Source organism: Phacochoerus africanus, chromosome 2 (genome assembly GCF_016906955.1).
Source record: "Phacochoerus africanus isolate WHEZ1 chromosome 2, ROS_Pafr_v1, whole genome shotgun sequence".
Lineage (NCBI taxonomy): Eukaryota > Metazoa > Chordata > Mammalia > Artiodactyla > Suidae > Phacochoerus > Phacochoerus africanus.
Genome location: NC_062545.1, coordinates 189,698,662 through 189,718,139, shown reverse-complemented (window position 1 = coordinate 189,718,139; position 19,478 = coordinate 189,698,662). Strand labels below are relative to the sequence as shown.

Genomic DNA, 19,478 nt, shown 5'->3' with positions numbered 1-19,478 from the left:
TTTGTTGAGACCAAGGATCAAACTAGTTTACTTGCCACAAAAAGAGCATTAGTAATTAAAGGGTATGTAGATTAACAATATGATTGTTTGCTTTCTATTATTCAAATATTATCATATTTTCTGGTTTTATAAGTTCCAAGGAGATAAAATCTAATTATTTCAAAACTACTTTCCTCTATATTTCTACTCAAAATATATATTAGTAGTTGTTTTTATTCCAAATAATTATCAGTATCACCTATAACTGATTCTTAAGCTTGAAATCCAAATCCCATGATGCTAATGAAAATAATGTATAAACCTAAAATATAAGACAATAAAAGAAATGTCTACTTTTAAATGATGAGCATGAAATACCTCTGTCTTCCATAAACTTATAAAGCTGTTGGAGGAAGCTGTCCCTCTCTTCAGGATCAAGTTCTTCCTCAGGCTGTAAAGGTAAAATATATAAACACATAGAACAATGAATAGAAGGAGATAACACTCTTTGTTATTTTGTTTTTGTTTTGTGATCCCAAAGTAAGGTGATAAATTTTAATGAACCTCCCAAAATATGAATTTTCTCAAAATACTACATATTTTAATATTTTAATTCACGTTTGATAGAGCTGACTTGATGCAACTGTCAAGATATACAATCTCTACTCTTCAAACCATTTGTTACTCAAAACTTCCCCTTGATTATCACTGTGGGGACTAAAATTAGCCATAAAGAAAAGATTTAGGAATGGGGTGAGAGTGTTTTCACGTCATTTGGTATTTTTTAAAAAATCCTTCAGCGTTCTTTGGTGGCCTAGTGGTTATAGATTTGGCATTGTTACTGCTTTGACTTGGGTTTTATCCCTGACCCAGAAACTTCTGCATGCTGCAGGTGCGGCCAAAGGGGGAAAAAAAAAATCACAAAAGTTGGCAAAATACCATGTGGCTATCTATACAAATAAACCGATAGGTAAGCATAATAATTACAAATATATTTATTATTTTAAAATAAACCATATACATACAATTAAACTTTTGTTATTTGAATGAATATAAACGAGAACTTGCAAAGTCATTTGGACAGCACAAAATGTTTTAAAGAAATTTAAATTCATTTAAATTAGTCATATAAAATTTATTTAGTTCCAGACCACACCAGCCCCTTTTGTATCACACTGGCCCACTTTCCTCATTTGCCTTTCTAGCATGGCCTCTGCAGTTGACTTTGCAACCCTTAAAAATAAGACAATGAAAATTATTTCTCAGGAAAGGAAACTAGATACATAAACTAATGGAACATTCATGTAGAAACAACTACTCCTACAAATACCTATTTGTGTGTTATATTTAACTAATTATATAAACATAATGATTTCAGCTTATAAAAAATGGATTATGCATTTCAATTAAAGATTTCCTTTTCTGGGAGTTCCTGTGGTGGCGCAGTGGAAACGAATTCAACTAGAAACACGAGGATGAGGGTTCAGTCCCTGGCCTTGCTCAGGGGGTTAAGGATCCGGCTTTGCCATGAGCTGTGGCGTAGGTCACAGACGAGGCTCAGATCCTGCATTGCTGTGGCTCTGGTGTAGGCTGGCAGCTGTAGCTCTGATTGGACTCCTAGCCTGGGAACTTACATATGCCACAGGTGTGGCCCTTAAAAAAAGAAGATTTCCTTTTCTGATAGTCTACTTATAAACTAATATTTGAGAAAATTCTTAAAGTTTAACAATACTACGGATAAACAAAGAAAATACCTATATATTTCTTCCATATAAATTATCATAATTTAATCTCAGAGTACTAATATTTTTCTATGTTCTAAAAGAAGAATTCAGGCGTTTGTCTTTCAAAGCCATATTCAAATCAAAAGCAACCATCAAGCAATAAATATTGAGTGTTCACAGTACAGACAGCAACAGGCCCATTATACACACACACACACATATATTATTCTTTTTTCTTTTTTCTTTTTAGGGCCACACCTGTGGCATATGAAAATTCCCAGGCTAGGGGTCCAATCAGAGCGATAGCTGCCGGCCTACATCAGAGCCACAGCAATGCCAGATCCGAGTCTCGTCTGCGACCTACACCACAGTTCATGGTAAAGCCGGATTCTTTTTCGTTGTTGTTGTTGTTGTTGTTGCTATTTCTTGGGCCGCTCCCGCTGCATATGGAGGTTCCCAGGCTAGGGGTCGAATCGGAGCTGTAGCCACTGGCCTATGCCAGAGCCACAGCAATGCAGGATCCGAGCCGTGTCTGCAACCTACACCACAGCTCACGGCAACGCCGGATCATTAACCCACTGAGCAAGGGCAGGGACCGAACCCGCAACTTCATGGTTCGTAGTCGGATTCGTTAACCACTGCGCCACGACGGAACTCCGCAAAGCCGGATTCTTAACCCACTGAGCGAGGCCAGGGATCGAACCCACAACCTCGTGGTTCCTAGTCAGATTGGTTTCCGCTGTGCCACGATGGGAACTCCCCCATTATATATTTTAAAAAAAAATTCTTACATCTAATAATATAGCCAAGATCAATAAACATGTAGTTGACTAAAATTTACTTTTTAAAAACATGGAGTTCCTGCTGTGGCACAATGGGATTGGCAGCATCTCTGTGGCACCAAGACACTGCAGGGCAGGTCACAACTGCAGCATGGATCCAATCCCTGGCCCGGGAACTCCTTAGGGCATGGGGAGGCCAAAAAAAAAAAAAAAAAAAAGTCAATTAAAATATATATGATGGTCTAGTGGTTAGGATTTGGCACTTTAAGTGCTCTGGCCTGGGTTCAATACTTAATCTGGCAACTGAGATCTCATATCAAGGCACCGCATGGCCAAAAAAAACATACACACACACATAATTTTCAAAGCATGAAGTGGAGTTCCTGTTGTGGCACAGAGGAACTGAATACAACTAGTATCCTTGAAGATGCGGGTTCAATCCCTGGCCTCATTCATGGGGTCAAGGAGCCAGCACTACCGTGAGCTGTGATGTAGGTTGCAGGTGGCTTGGATCCCAAGTTGCTGTGGCTGTGGTTTAGGCCGGCAGCTGGGCAGCCACAGCTCTGATTAGATCCCTAGCCTCGGAACCTCCATGTGCCGCGAGTATGGCCCTAAGGAGCCAAAAAAACAGGCATGAAGTAATCAAGGGAAGGGCAGTAAGATATTCCAGTAGTTTTTTTTTTTTCTTCTTTTAGTACATTAAGAATGATTTAACACTGGACTACTTCGTTTAACCAAGTATAAGAAAATTTAAGTTGAAGTTCTAGTCAGCCTCAAAAGTTAGCAATACACAGACTCAACAGTACAGAATTAAAAGGAATCCTAATAAATGCTGAAATCAAGAGATGGCCATTTTTTCCGCAAGTAAATTAAAAATTTTGCTTTTGCAAGACTATAAAACAACTGCCAATGAGTTAACTCAAGAAAAAACTAATCTAGTAGCCTAAGAATCATTTCAGAGATTTAACTATAAAAGCTCCTGGTATGGGTAATAAAAATAAAAACAACTTACACCAGACTGGCTCTATGCTTTGACTGTCCCTCCTAATCATAATACTCTCCTCAGACTAATATCTCATTTCTAGTATTTATGATCTTACAGAATTCAAAGAAGACTACTGCATCCAGTATATGTAAAAGCCCCCTTTTTTTAAAAAAAAAAGCACTGATTTGAAATTAGTTTCTTCCAAAAGCAAATAAATAAAATGAACACATCAAGTGCAAACTAGGCATTTATTAGGGTTGTACCAAACATGGTAAATTCTTAATGATTAAGAATACAGTTTTATAAATAAAAATTGGTAGTTTAAATTCACCATGACTAGAAGTCAAATATTAGGAGTATTTTAACTACTGTGAGAAACCATGGCCATAAAACTGCATGTTCAGATGCAGTTATTCAGTGTAAAAACAAGATATAAATGAATAAGGAGTTCTACTTAAAAACTACCTGCTTGAGAGAAAATTCATTTTTGACAAAAAAAAAAAAAAAAGGAAAGATGAGGCTAAAAACAAAGTTTTACATTTACCTGATGGTCTCTGAAAAAAATCAAAATTGCTTAATCTCTTTCAATCTACAATTCTTTATAGTCATTAAAAAAATTTAAAAAAAGCTGTCTTTTTAGTCACCTTAGAGTAAAATTGCATGTGGTAGAAAATGCCTCCAACTAGAAGACTCTGCCTTATGACTCATACGGAGGCTTGTATTTGCTATCGCAGTGTGCCTTCCTCTGTGTTCATGGTATTTTCATACCTGCAGGGTCTCTTTCCTGGTCAGGAACCAGGGGTGTTGAATGTGTAAAGAGTTTTAGAGTGGGAGAGGGCTGTAATAAAGGAAGGCAGAGGAGCCTTTTGCCCTTCATTCAGTTAAGCATGTAAAGAGTAACTCTGTACCAGTAAAATGCCAGGGCAGGGAAGGGGGTTAATTGTATAGAAGAAATATGAATATGACCATAATTTCTAGAAATTTACAATTTTAGTTAGCAGCAATATACATTACCTAGCATTACAGGTAGTTGCATATCTATCTACACTACCAGATGATGAATTTTTAGCAGCTTGAATTGGGAATCTCAATTCCCAGACCAGGGATCGAATCCAGGCCACAGCAGTGAAAGGGCCGAATCCTAACAGTAGACCACCAGGAAACACAAACTCCAACATTTTGGATAGTTACCATGAATCACAGACTTTTGCAAAAGTACTGCAATTAAAATGAGCCATTAAGTCTGGCAGGAGGTGTAGAAACAAGCCAAATAGACACAATAGGATAAGTGCTGTGAATTATACAAAAGAAAACAGCAACAGAGAGCCCTTGTGATGCAGTGGGTTAAGGATCTGGTGTCATCACTGCTGCAGCTCAGCTGGATCCCTGGCCTGGGAACTTCCATATGCCATGGTTATGGCAAAGAACAAACAAACAAACAAAAAAACCGCACAGGAGCAAGGTGACAAGGTGTTTCTGCTGCAGATGGATGTGGGGATGGTGGTTACATTAGGAAAGCCCCAGAGAGTGAAGAGGAGACAGCCTAGGAGGCAGAGCAAACAGCACCAACATGAGGCTGGCAAAGGCAGGTTATGATTAGGAAAGGACTTTGTAATGATACATCAGAGAATCAGAACTGGATACTGTGGGTAGATGTGAGGTTTTAGAGAGCTATGAAGGAATGAGGTCAGATTTGTGTTTTTAAAAGTTCTCTGCGAAGAGTAAGTTTGACTGACTGAAAGATAAAGCGGAGCTGTCACAGTCCACAATGAGGAGGATCAATGCCTGAATCAGTCTTGCCACCTGATGGAAAAGATGACCCTTCTCCTGAAAGAGAGAGAAAGGAAGCACAGGAGAGTAAGAGAGAGGTGCTAATGCTGAGGGTTTTTTTTAGTTTATTCATGTTTGTAGTCCTCAAAGTTTCAATAAGTTCCATAAGGTTAGAGATAATGCCTAGTCACAATTTTATCATCAATGACTGGCATGTAGTTTTATTTTTATTTGGGGTCCTAAAATTAATTTATTCCCAGAAAAATCACATTAAAAAAAAAATCTTTTTAGGGCCACACCCTTGGCATATGGAGGTTCCAGGCTAGGGGTTGCATCAGAGCTATTGCTGCCGGTCTACGGCACTGCCTCAGCAACACGGGATCCAAGCCGTGTCTTTGACCTACACCACGGCTCACAGCAGTGCTGGATCCTTAACCCACTGAGTGAAGCCAGGGATTGAACCTGCATCCTCATGGATAGTAGTCAGATTCACTTCTGCTGAGTCATGATGGGTACTCCAGAATCACATTTTTATATTTCTAGTTTAAAAAAAAAAACTTACTGAGATGCAGTAGGAAGAACAGACTGGAGGAGGGTGAGCATGGATGTGGGAAGAACAAGTTGCTACTGCACTGGTCTAGCGGGGTAAGTGAAAAGAGTGGCTTGGACTAGGGTGACAAGAGTAGAAACTGAGGGACATGGGCAAATTTGAGAGCTACAGAGTAGGTAGAAGATAGGATTTGGTATCTCATGGGATAGGAAGGCAATAATGGGAGGATTAAGGTGATTTCCATTTATCTGGCTTGAAGAGTTGGGTGGATGGTGCTTCTATTCAAATGAATTAGGAACAAACATTGACAGGACAGGTTTGGGGGTTAAAGATGAGTGCAGTCTTGCAAACACTGAGTTTGAGGACTTACAAAATGAGAAATCCTCCACTGATAGTTTAATAAATGCCTGGAGTTAAGAAACATCTTTGATGTACATACAGATTTAGAGTCATGACCTCATTTCATTAGGAAGTAAACCAGAAAAAAAAAAAGTAATGTCACGAATGTCAGGTGATTTAAGAAGGCAGACATGTCAAAGACAGAAGGCAAATGAAATCATATCAAATACTTGTTGGATTTACCATAAGAATTTGTTGAAGTCACTGGTGACTTCAGGAAAGTTGTCTTAGAACTAGATGCACTACCGTAAATGAAGAGTGAATGGGCGGTGGGGAATCAGCAACAATCTGGTGGACGGGTTGGTAGACGGAATCCGGACAGGTTGCTGGAAGGCTGGGAGAGATGTAAGCATGTTTTTAAAAGCTGTTAAGAAGGATACAACAGGAGTTCCCATCGTGGTGCAACGGAAACGAATCCGACTAGGAACCATGAGGTTTCAGGTTCCATCCCTGGCCTCTCTCAGTGGGTTAAGGATCTGGTGTTGCCACAAGCTGTGGTGTAGGTCACAGATGCGGCTTGGATCTGGCATTGCTGAGGCTATGGCTGTGGTGTAGGCGGCAGCTGTCGCTCCGATTCCACTCCTAGCCTGGGAACCTCTGTATGCCGCGAGTGCAACCCCAAAAAGCAAAAAAAAATAAATAAATAAATAAAAAATAAAGCTACAACAGAAAGGAAAAAATTAAAGATGCTGGAAAGAAAAGAGATAGTTCATGGTACAAAACAGGAAGAAAAGAATGAGACTCAGAGCATAAAAAGAGGGATTTATAGAAGAGGACAACATATAATCATATAATCATGTAATTGTACATTAGGAACGAGAGCAGGCAGGTAGAGTTTAGAATTTTCTCCCAGTCTGAAGCTCCTAGTTTCTTTAAAAAGTGAGTGGAGTGGGGGTAGGGCTGCTGATTAATGGAGGAGATAATGATTAGATTATAGAAACTGAGAACTAACCAATAGTGTTCAAGGCCCAGTGAAATCTGTTAATCATAAAATTTAGAGTGGTACCATTTTCCTCTGCTGTGTACACTTACACTGAAAATTTCAGAAATCATGTCATGCATGATATATTCATTATGTGGTAAGACAGTGCTTTATAATTTCAGGAAACAGTTTTAACAACAACCTGCCTATAACAATTCAGTAACTTTAACCCCTATTTGAAAAGGGACATACATCTTACTTTTAATCATCAGGATGTGGTTCAGACGCTATCAGATCTAAGGCTTTAAAATCAGTCATACTATCACTATTACAAAATACTTTTATATGGGAAGTTTTTCTATAAATACATAAAAATGTGCAATGCTCATTAATCTGATTCAGTAATTCTAATTTGGTTAGTGTTACGCTAACATTGTCAAGAAAGGTTTTGCTAAACACATTAGCACCTTTCTGATTGCTTATTTAACAGGCTACACTTCAAGACTTCAGCAAATAACTTATATCTGAAATCAAGCTAAAGTCTCACGTATCATTAAAAATTTTAACTTTATAGGGCCTGCTTAGAAACACTTCACTGGCAGCAGAAGTTATGAGATATACATAAAATACTAACATGTCCTTTAATTTTCCTATAAATTTTATTGACATAACATAATTTTCCTGAGTTATCAAGCATTTTCTATAAGATTTATATCCAAAGTGATCCTGAATGATCACTAGCAAATGCCTTTATGGTTGACCCACAAAAAGGCATAAATACATACAAATAACTTGATTTAAACATTAAAAAAATTTCATGTCATCATGAATTAAAAAGTTCAAGCACGGAGTTCCCTTTGTGGCACAGCAGAAACGAATCCGACTAGAATCCATGAGGATGCAGGTTTGATCCCTGGCCTTGCTCAGTGGGTCAGGGATCCAGCATGGCCGTGATCTGTGGTGTAAGTTGCAGACATGGCTCGGATCCCACATTGCTGTGGTTGTGGTGTAGGCTGGTGGCTATAGCTCCGACAGGAACCCTAGCCTGGGAACTTCCATATGCCATTGGTGTGGCCCTAAAACAAACAAACAAACAAAAAACTCAGGTGCTTATGATTTTTCTAATGGTGGAATATAATCCGAGAAATTAAATGGAATAGTGAACCCTAGAAATTCAATCATTGGAGAACTGAGTGTCAAAACTTCTAAACATAAAAGAGCATTCCTCATAAAAATTCACTAAATTCTAATTTTCTTAACTAAATATGAAATTAGAGGACATTTCTGAAAGGGCCTAACAAATAATCCTACCTACAGCAAACCAAAAGGATAAAAGAGCTAAGACTAGTCAAATTTCCACTTGATATTCAATTTTCTAAACAATCACCTATTTGTTTTATCCTTAAACAACTCTTCTACATTCATCCAATGCAAATATAAGTCAGGAGTAAATGAATAACTGACATTACTATTTATGTTTACATGGGCTTTTCAATCAATTTCAAATCTCAAAAGGAAATTGAGTAATATCTAACACAAAAACATCTTAACAAAAGATATTTAGGTTAACACCCACAAAATATCCTCCAGAACCTTTTTCAATATAATTATTAATGATTTAAAATGTAAATCATCAATATACATAGGATCTACTTTCTGTAAGACTCAAGTCTTTGCCTGCTCAGTAATAGTATGAAATGTATTTCTTATACTCAAATCCTGAACTACCAAGGCTTAGGAATTCAAAATAATATTCAGTGCTCCTCTATGGTAAATTTCAAATCTCCTTATTAAGTCTATGTTATGGTACTCAAAGCATCAAATACCAAAACAATGTCCACTGTCCATTAACACTGCAGAAGCATCTAACACTTGTATGATTCCACTGCATAACACCAAATGGCAAGCTAAAGTACTGTTACAGTGGTTTACAGAATGTTATAAAAGATCTTTTTGATCACTGTCAAACAACATTAAATCTTCATGAAAAGCAGAGCATAATTACATTTCGGGAAGAAGATGATCTGTAATGTAATACAACAGCTTTGCCTCACTTATGTAGTCAAGGCCTGTAATGACTAAGCCAGGTAGGCCCTGACTTTTCAGATTTTAATTCATTCTATATCATACCCGTTTTTTTCCTTTGCTAAATATAGATTAAACTGCTTTTCAGTTTTATAATATATGAATTTTTTTTAAATTACTGATCAAGAATTACAGGTTAGAATGATTCAGCATCTAAGTCTTAAACCCAAGAGCAGCTGATTTTTTTTCCTAAAGCAACCAAATCTCACTCAAGAAAATCTACCTGTATGGCCAGAGAAAGAGAGAAAATTAGTTTCTATCAAATAATAAAGTATATCCTACGACAACGACTATCTGAAAAATAATTTTAAATCATCTTATAAATCAATGCCTACGTTGTGATTTTCCTTCATTTTTCAGTAGATGAAAAACATCTTGGTTCACTGAATTTTAACAGGTTCCCACAATTTAAGCAATATATTTTAAGAAGACACTATTCTTACAAAGGTCCTTAGCTTTTAAAATTTCTTTACTTATTACCTGCAAACAATAGGTAACAGAGCTTGCCTCTGCTCTTCATCCTTTTTTACTAAAATTTACTCACAGGTTAAATAAAACATTATGATTTTTATGAAATTAATATCTATAATAAGAGCACTGTTTACTACTTACTATTTTATAGACATCCTCTCTAACCTTACTACAAAGCCTTTTTTACCCTCTTTGTTTAAAATTTCAGGTTTCTGGGGGAGTGGGGAGTAGGGAAAATGCATTCTGAAAGGGACACCAATTAAAAGTATTAGAAAAAATAAAGAGACTAACGTATTACAGTATTTGGTAATATGAGAGCCTAACTTTAATGTTAATTTAAAAAAAAAAAAAGCAAAACCAGACTGCAACAGTTCACACCCTGTATATGTGGCCTATTTACTCTGAAAACATATAATCTATAAATAAATACAGATTAAATACAAAAATCACACTTAATATTTAGAATTTAAATATTGAATTTTGCCAAAATGTGGTTATCATTTTAATTTCAAAATCTATCTTGTAGTTCAGGAAAATAGCCTTCATCCTCTGATATTCTAAAAATAGACTCCTACTGTCTCTTTTACATGAAACAATTACGCTTGGTTACCAGTCCTAATTTATATCAGCCACATCATCAATACCTAAAATTCTTATTTAGCCTCACTTTTGGCAAGCAGAATGGTAATACAAAAAAAAAAATCTTACCTATACGCTGCATTTTCTTTCACATGCAAAATGGTTAGATTCCCCTTCTACTTAATCAGTACACTGTCTGAACATTTTTCAGTCTGACTTGCAAATATTTGCTTTCCCTCTTAGGGCATAGCATCCGCAGGGTTATACAGCACTACTTACATTCTCTTCCACATAAAAATCAGACATTACATGAAAGGAAAAGAAAGACAGCCCATTTCAAAGCATCTGGCAAACCTCCATTGGCAACCTGCCAAGCCTCTGCAAAACCTTCCTGTCTTTCCGAGCATGCTCACTTAAAACCAACAGCACGTTACTATGGCAACTCTGTAGGCAGCCTGTAAGTATGAACCGCCATTCTGATTTCAGAGTGCAAAAAACCAAATACTGCAGGGGAAGTAAAAGGAAAGAAATACCATATGCCCTTCATCACATACATGTATACTCATTTTGTTTCATAAATTTACATTTGTGTATGTACAACAGAAACAAGCATGCCACATTTTCCAAGCAAATATTTTTCATGCTCAAATAGGTCTTCATTTTCAGTAAACTCATTCTCTTTGTCTGTCCCTAAGCCCCTTTACCTCATAACAACCAAAAATATACTAGACAGTTTATCCCATTTGACAAAACGCTGCTGAACAGACAGCAATATTCATGTAAGCAACTATGTGGTATTTCCTGAATGATTTTCCTACAATTACATATATATATCCTCAATGACATAGTGATATTACAAAAAAAAAATCTATGATTTATCAAACTGTCAAATGAAATTTTTTTCCATTTACAAAGGAATTTTTTAATCCCTATTATCCTTGAGGTACTGTGAAATGTCTAAAAGAGGCAAGATTTCAAAGAGAGAGTTGAGTTCAGACCCCTGTTCTTCAATTTGAGCTGTGCCACCTTAGGAAAGTTATTTAATCTTTTTCTTTTTATTTATTTATTTTGATTATTTATTTTTGGCCATGCCTGTAGCATGAGCAAGTTGTCAGGATCAAATCTGCACATAGCAGCCACCCAGGCTACTGCAGTGATCTTTAACCCATTGTGCCAAAAGAGAACTCCTGATTATTTAACCTTTCTGACCCTCATTTTTAATTTTTTTTTATTACTTTTTAATTTTTTTGGTCTTTTTCTCTTTTTAGGGCCGTACCAGTGGCATATGGAAATTCCCAGGCAAGGGGTCCAATCAGACCTGTAGCCTCCAACCCAAGCCACAGCCTCTGCACCTCCGGATCTGAGCCGCATCTTCGACCTACACCACAGCTCACCACAGTGCCGGATCCCTGACACAATGAGAGAGGCCAGGGATAGAACCCACATCCTTATGGATACCTGTCAGGTTCGTTAACCACTGAGCCACAATGGGAATCCTGACTCTCATTTTTTTAAAGTAGAATAACTGTTACAACCATCTAGCAATAATTTAAATGAATTAACACATGTAATATACCTAAAAGTGACATTTCCTTCCTCCTTGATTGTTTGGAAAAGATGTTCAAAAAAAAAAGTTTGTACTTGTTGCTCATTTAACCTGAAAAGTTCTTCTTTGCATTATTTGTATTAGCTCGGATTTGCCCACAAAGCTAGGAGCCAAAACACTCCCCCTGCTCTGAATAAAGCTGAGCCAGAAAAAGACAGAAACAAATAATATAAAGACTCTAAACATAAGGAAATATATGCAGGTATGAAATGTCAAGTATTAAAATGTTTTTCTACGTTGCAAACATGAAATTTCACCTACCATCTCCTCTTCTTCTTTTTTGGCCTCCTTTTCCTTTTCTTCCTCATTTTCTTCAGCTGGACCATCCTCATCATCACTACTAGATGACTCAAGGATTTCACTTATATCCATTTTCCAATTATCAGGAACAACTCTAGTTTTTAAGAAGATGCTTGCTTTCTGTAGCCCTAAGAGTAAAAATGTACTTCAGCAGTTGTTATGGAATTAGCAGGGGAGAATAATAAGAAAGTATGACATGCAGAGTCAGAAGACCTGGATTCTGTTATTTCTAAACTGATACAGTAAATCTGAACATACTTCATAAGTTATATATTAACATTTATTTTTCTCTAGGGAAAACTGTCAGAAATGTTAATGGCAAAACATAAAAAAGTATTATAAGTCAAATACTTTATCTAGACATTAAAAAAAGCATTAAAAAAGAGTATATAACAACTATAAACAGTTAAAATAGCACTGGAGAATATTCAGTCTTGTTTGAGTCACTAAATCTGCCATTCAGAGCCACATCATGAAATAAATAATGGATTGACTCATCCTTATTTTACCTGGTTTAGCAGAGAGCTCAGATTCAGGTAGACTGAGAATATCTACTTCCTTGATATCCTTTCTTGGTATGGAATAACTGATTACAGAGAAGAATAAATAGAAGAGAAACAAACCATTATTAAGTGAAAATTATCCCTTAAACAGTCCATTGTTAACTAACACATAGGAAATATAAATCTCAGAATCAAAATTATTTTACCTACAACTTGTTTTTAAAAGAACATGTATAGGAGTTCCCGCTGTGGCTCAGTGGTTAACGAACCTGACAGGCATCCAGGAGGACCCAGGTTCGATCCCTGGCTTCACTCAGTGGGTTAAAGATCCAGTGTTGCCGTGAGCTGTGGTGCAGGTCGAAGATGAGGCTCAGATCCTGTATCACTGTGGCTATGGTGTAGGCCAGAGGCTAGAGCTCCGATTCGAGCCCCACCCTGGAAACCTCCACATACCTCGGATACGGCCCGAAAAAAGCCAAAAAAAAAAAAAAAAAAAGACCATGTATATCCTAAAGGGCAAGAGGTAATATAGGCAAAGCCAATATCTTAATTCTAAGGATTCGCATACTGACAGTACACTAATTTGAGTCTCACATTTACAACATTTCAATTTATATAACCCTCTTAGACACAGTATGCGGTAGTTTACATCAGCATGATGTTTCCCTTACAGTGTCTATGTTGATCTTTCATATTTCTCAAATTTAATATTCAGCTTAATAAAAAGTTTAATAAATTGTAATATTAAAATGTTTTTAGCACTGTAAGATCTGTCATGGTATCAAACTTTTCACAAAGAATTACAACTCAATAAGTATATAATTTTACATTGTTTTTTATTTATTTTATTTTTTATTTTTTGTCTTTTTGCCATTTCTTGGGCTGCTCCCACAGCATATGGAAGTTCCCAGGCTAGGGTTTGAATCGGAGCTGCAGCCACTGGCCTATGCCAGAGCCACAGCAACGCAGGATCCAAGCCGTGTCTGCAATCTACATCACAGCTCACGGCAATGCCGGATCCTCAACCCACTGAGCAAGGCCAGGGATCGAACCCACAACCTCATGGTTCCTAGTCAGATTCGTTAACCACTGAGCCACAACGGGAACTCCCAGTTTTACATTGTTTTTAAAGCAAAGTTGAAGTTATGGAAAATTTCTAAAAATGTGACTTTTAATCAAAATAAGTCAAAATAATTATTCTAATAATATAAATTATATTAAATTTCATATTCCATAATATGAAATAGTACCCATGATTAAAATACAGAATTCTTACTTTTTTTTGTCTCTTTTTGCCTTTTCTGGGGCCACTACCACGGCATAAGGAGCTTCCCAGGCTGGGGTTCTAAGTGGAGCTGTAGCCACCGGCCTATGCCAGAGCCACAGCAACACAGGATCCAAGCCGCGTCTGCAACCTACCCACAGCTCACGGCAATGCCAGATCCTTAACCCACAACCTCACAGTTCCTAGTCAGATTCATTAACCGCTATGCCACAAGGGGAACTCCAGAATTCTTACAATTAAAGAGAAAATCAATACTATGCTTTATTAAAAAACACTTTTTATTTAAATATTATTCTCACATATTGTTGTTCAGTTTTTGTTTTGTTCTGTTTTTGGTTGCCGCACCCATAGCACATGGAAGTTCCCAGGCCAGGGAATGAACCAATGTCACAGTCGCATTCTACACTTCAGCTGCGGCAAGACCAGATCCTTAACCTGCTGCGGCCTGTTGTTCAATTTTTATGTAAAAACGTTCAGGAGTTCCTGCTGTGGTACAGAGGGCTAAAAATCCAACTTCAGCTGCTTAGAGGCTCAAAGTTTGATCCCTGGCCTGGTATAGTAGGTTCGAAGAACTGAGGTTGTCACAGCTGTGGTTCGGATTCAACCCCTGACCCAGGAATTTCCATAGGCCATGGGTGTGGCCTTAAAACAAATAAAAAACAACCACAAACCCAGTTATTTTGGAGTTCCCACTGTGGCACAATGGGATCTGCCGGGTCTCTGGAGCACTGGGACACAGGTTCAATCCCCAGCCTGGCACAGTGGGTTAAGGATCTGGTGTTGCTGCAGCTTCAGCATAGGTAGCAATTGCAGCTCAGATATGGTCCCTAGCCCAGGAACTCCATATTGCTGTGGGGTGGCCCAAAAAGGAAAAAAAAAAAAAAAAAAAACTTCACTGATGTGGTACTTTACAAAAAGTCAAAACATACCAGGTAATAACAACTTCTCAATTCATGAAGTGATTAAACTTTTAAAAATAAAATCTTGATAACAAGAGTCTATCATTGTGATGACATTTTTTTCTCCCAATGTAATACTACTAAGTGATTCATTACTCACAATTTAGAATCAATAAATGACCGAATTAAACACTGGTCTTTTTTCACTGTGATATCATCATTACAGCTGGGAGATACTACCTGAAATATAAAATAAGAACAGATTGATCACTATTTTCTCTGCTCAAAGAAAGAATATATTTTAAAATAATAATTCTGGATCCTTTAACTTCTTAAAAGGATTACATTTGACAAGAAATAGGTTTCACTGTCAATAGCTTCCATCATTAATGAATTACTTATAAAAGATCATCTTATAATTTTTCTTTAGTATATTGGTTTTCCAGATATTTCACTTATCCAGTCATTAGATTATAAAATGAATAATCAATTAAACATAAATTGTTACCACTTTTAAAATATTAGGATTTAGTCTAAGCTAAACAGTAATACATTTGCTATGAAAAAATAAAATGTATAACCTATAATGAAAATATGGCATATAATAATTTTTTAAAATATACTTGAATCAGGATCTATTTTGAAATATGGCTATTTGTTTAAAATAAGCACTAAGTTCCCATTACCAAGGCAGATACAAATTTTAGTAATTTAAAAAAATGAGAGAAAATCTGACTAAGGAACTTTTTAAATTTTTAACTTTTTTTAAAAATGATTTTTATTTTTTCCATTATAGTTGGTTTACAGTGTTCTGTCATTTTCTACTGCACAGCAAATTGACCCAGGCACATACACATGTACATTCTTTTTCTAACATTATCCTCCATCATGCTCATCATAAGTGACTGGCTATAGTTCCCAGTGCTGTATGTCAGGATAAGTTTTTTAACTTTTAAAAAATAAATGTCTTAACATTAGTAACTAATGAACCTTTGGATATATTCTCTTTTTTTCTTTTTAAAATTTATTTTTTGTTAAAGTACAGTTGATTTATAACGTTGTGCCAATTTCTGTTGTACAGCAAAGTGACTCAGTCGTACATAAATATGTATATATGTTTTAATATTCTTTCCATCATGGCCTATCCCTGGGGACAGGATAGAGTACCCTGTGCTATACAGTAGGACCTTACTGTTTATTCAAAAAATCATGGAACACTTCACAAATTTGCATGTCATTCTTGAGCAGGGGCCATGCTAATCTTCTCTGTGTTGTTTCATTTTTCATTTATGTGCTGCTGAAGCAAGCACTGTACATTCTTTAAAGAATCTAGTAATTTTTTAAAAATTAAAGTCTATTAATCAACTGCTGAAATGCACCTGCTCAACATTAGCTCCTCCTTGGTAATCTAGAACAACACACAAAACCACGCAACGATGCAAGTGTTCTCTGCCCACACTGAGCAAGACAGTAGCAATGAATGATGATGTGCTGAGCCCTGAAATGTGGCCAGTGCAACTGAGAGATTGAATTTGTAATTCTATTTAACAGTAACTAGGTTACAATTTAAAACTTAAATGGCCACACAGTGCTCTTGGCTATCATATTTAAACAGCAATATGTCTGGACAATTAAAAATTCTTGGCAGTCATATCAGCTATCTTAACATCAGATGGCAATAAATATTTGTCTGTTGTTAGGTGCTGATATTTATTAGATTAATAATATAGTTGCATCTGCCGCAAGGAACTAACATTGTAATGGGGGGGTAAATACAAAAAATATACAAAAAGAATGTAACAGAGGATAATTACAGTGATATCACTAGGCATATGATAAAATAAAAACACCTAGGAGGAAGATTTAAATCTGACCTAGGGAAGGAAAATGTGTGGCAGCAAAGGCTTAAGTTTTAAAGGATGAGTAGGCACAATCCAAGGCTTAACTACCTCACTGTGAACACTCTGATGTCCTCCAAATTGTTTATCATCTCACTACCTTCCAACAATTCACGCACCACAACTGCCTCATTAACATTCCTACACTTGCAGCTCAAATAATGTCACTCTTGTGCAAAATTCTATGCAGAATTATGTCCAAATTTGTTTTAACAAAATGTAGTCTTTTATACACACATGTGTATCTTATGTATGGATTATGTGCTACTTTGACTCAATGTCACATTCTCCCATCAAAACAGCAAATTACTCTCAGGAAAAAAAAATCTACACAAAACATTAAATGAAGAATCAAAATGGTGATAGTTGTACAACATTGTGAATTTACTCAATTGTACACTTAAAAAAATGGTTGAAATTTACATTTTATGTTACATACATTTTACTGCAATAAAAAAATACTGACAAAATTAGAATTTAAGATCTATGTCAACCATGTATATCTATTGTTACTTTTAGAGGTAAAAGGGAACTTTCTGTGCCAGTTTTATTGAGGTATAATTGACAAATAAAACTATATTTAAGGTGTATATCTGATGTCTTGATATATACATTGTGAAATACTTACCATAATCAAACTATTTAACACACCCATCACCTCACTAAAAATAATAGTTAACATTTTGACTATGTGTATGGTAAGAATACTTAAGACCTACTTTTATAAGTTCAAATTTTTTTTAATTTTTTTGTTTTAGAGCCACACTTGTGGCATATGGAGGTTCCCAAGCTAGAAGTCAAATCAGAGCTGCAGCTGTTTGCCTACAACACAACCACAGCAATGCCAGATCCAAGCCACGTCTGCAGCCTACATCACAGCTCATGGCAGGGCCAAGGATCAAACCCACATCCTCACAGATACTTAGGTTCGTTACTGCTGAGCCACAGTAGGAACTCCAGTTCAATTTTTTTCAGATTCCACATTTAAGTGAGATCATGTTAGTATTTGTCTTTTAGTTCTGGCTTATATCACTTGAGATAATGTCATCCAGATTCAAACATGTTGTCACAAATGACAAGATTTCCTTCTTTTTAAAGCCAAGTAATAATATCTACACATAATGTATATATACATGGAATATTATATAGAATACATATATATGCGTATATCTCATATTTTCTTTTCCTTCTTTAATTCAATGAATTTTATCATATTTACAGTTGTACAACCATCACCACAACCTAATTTCAGAACATTTCCATCCCAAACCCCCAATCCGCCCTCGCTGTCCCCCAGCTGTCCACTTTGGTAACTAAGTTTTTCAAAGTCTGTGACTCTGTTTCTGTTCTGCAAATAAGCTGATTTGTATCCCTTTTTTAGATTCCACATGTAAGTGATATCATATGTTTGTCTTTCACTATCTAACTTTGCTTAGTATGATAATTTCTAGGTCCATCCTATTGCTGCAAATGCCATTATTTCATTCTTTTTCATGACTGGGTAGCATTCCACTGTATTTATGTACACATTGTCTTTAGCCACTCCTCTGTCCCAGTGGACATTTAGGTTGCTTCCATGTTTTGGCTATTTTAATATAGTGCTGCAATGAACACTGGGGTACATGTATCTTTTCGAGTCATGGTTTTCTCCAGATAGATGCCCTGGAGTGGGACTGCTGTATCATATGGTACCAAATTCTTTAGATGGAATTTTATAGACCATTCTGCCCTAGATTCAAATTATCTTCTGATTACACCCCTATTAAAATCTAATATGGATTCCCAGAGCACATAGTTCATGAACACATGCCTTGCTTTTCTGCTATTACTTACTGTACTTCCTCTAAGAAAGTCCTCTAGTGAAGCTCTGCTTAAACTTTAAATCCTTCAAGGCTCAGCTCAAAAGCACCAATTTCATGGAAGCTTTTTGTTGGATTTCCTTTAATATATGCAATGTCTCAGGACAAGATATCTTAATATTGAATATATGCTATTTTATAGTATAGTTACTTGGATTATTCTCTGCATTACACTAAAAAAAAAAAGCATCAAATGTAAGATTGATTCTTACATTGACTTTCACTTGCTCATCTTTTATTTTATCACCTGGGAAATGATAAACCTACTGAGTAAATAGAGGAATTTATTATTTTAAGATCTCTTGGCAAATTATCACCTGAGTATTCTGAATCCAACCAAGTTACCTGTCAGCCTGTACAACTGAAAAGTTCAGAGGATTTTTCAGACTTTTCCCATGTAAAGTAAATCTACTATATAAGAACTGAGTCATGTATTTATATGCACACTAGAAAGCTTAAAAAAATAGTCTCAGTTCTTTAAAGGAGTCTAATCTAATTTGGGACACATTTGTGCCAATAGCATTATTAGAGATACAAGTGATATCAAAGCTCAGAGAAGGGGCATACTTTTGCTAGGTAGGGGAGACTGAAGAGGAAAGTCAGAGGATAGGAGTAGGAAGATAGGTTTTACTGATGCCTCTCATGAAGTAATTCTCTTGCCCATCCTGTCTCATTCCTTCCTCAAGCAAGCAAAGATGAGTTTTCTCTACGAGCCTATCCAAGATTTGCCATTTCTAAAGCCTAGGTGTATGCTAGGTATATGCTATTTAGTTCCCTAATCCTCTTTGTCCTATTTCAGGGTCAACACCAAAAGTTTTTAAATAACTATATATTTAATTACTACATCATCTTGTAGATGTGTATAGCCAACTTCTTGAGGGC

General features: G+C 36.3%; 1 protein-coding gene and 1 non-coding gene across 2 annotated transcripts in view; both read right to left on the bottom strand.

Moving 5' to 3' along the window:
• ARID4A (AT-rich interaction domain 4A) overlaps nucleotides 1-19,478 on the bottom strand; it is a 65,948-nt gene that overhangs the window by 27,690 nt on the left and 18,780 nt on the right. The window contains 4 exon segments of the mRNA XM_047767444.1: nucleotides 358-430; nucleotides 12,114-12,280; nucleotides 12,662-12,738; nucleotides 15,000-15,079. Coding sequence (XP_047623400.1) covers nucleotides 358-430; nucleotides 12,114-12,280; nucleotides 12,662-12,738; nucleotides 15,000-15,079 — 397 coding nt within the window.
• On the bottom strand, nucleotides 16,043-16,149 carry LOC125121642 (U6 spliceosomal RNA). The gene has a single exon (XR_007133529.1). It is a non-coding gene; the product is annotated as a U6 spliceosomal RNA (small nuclear RNA).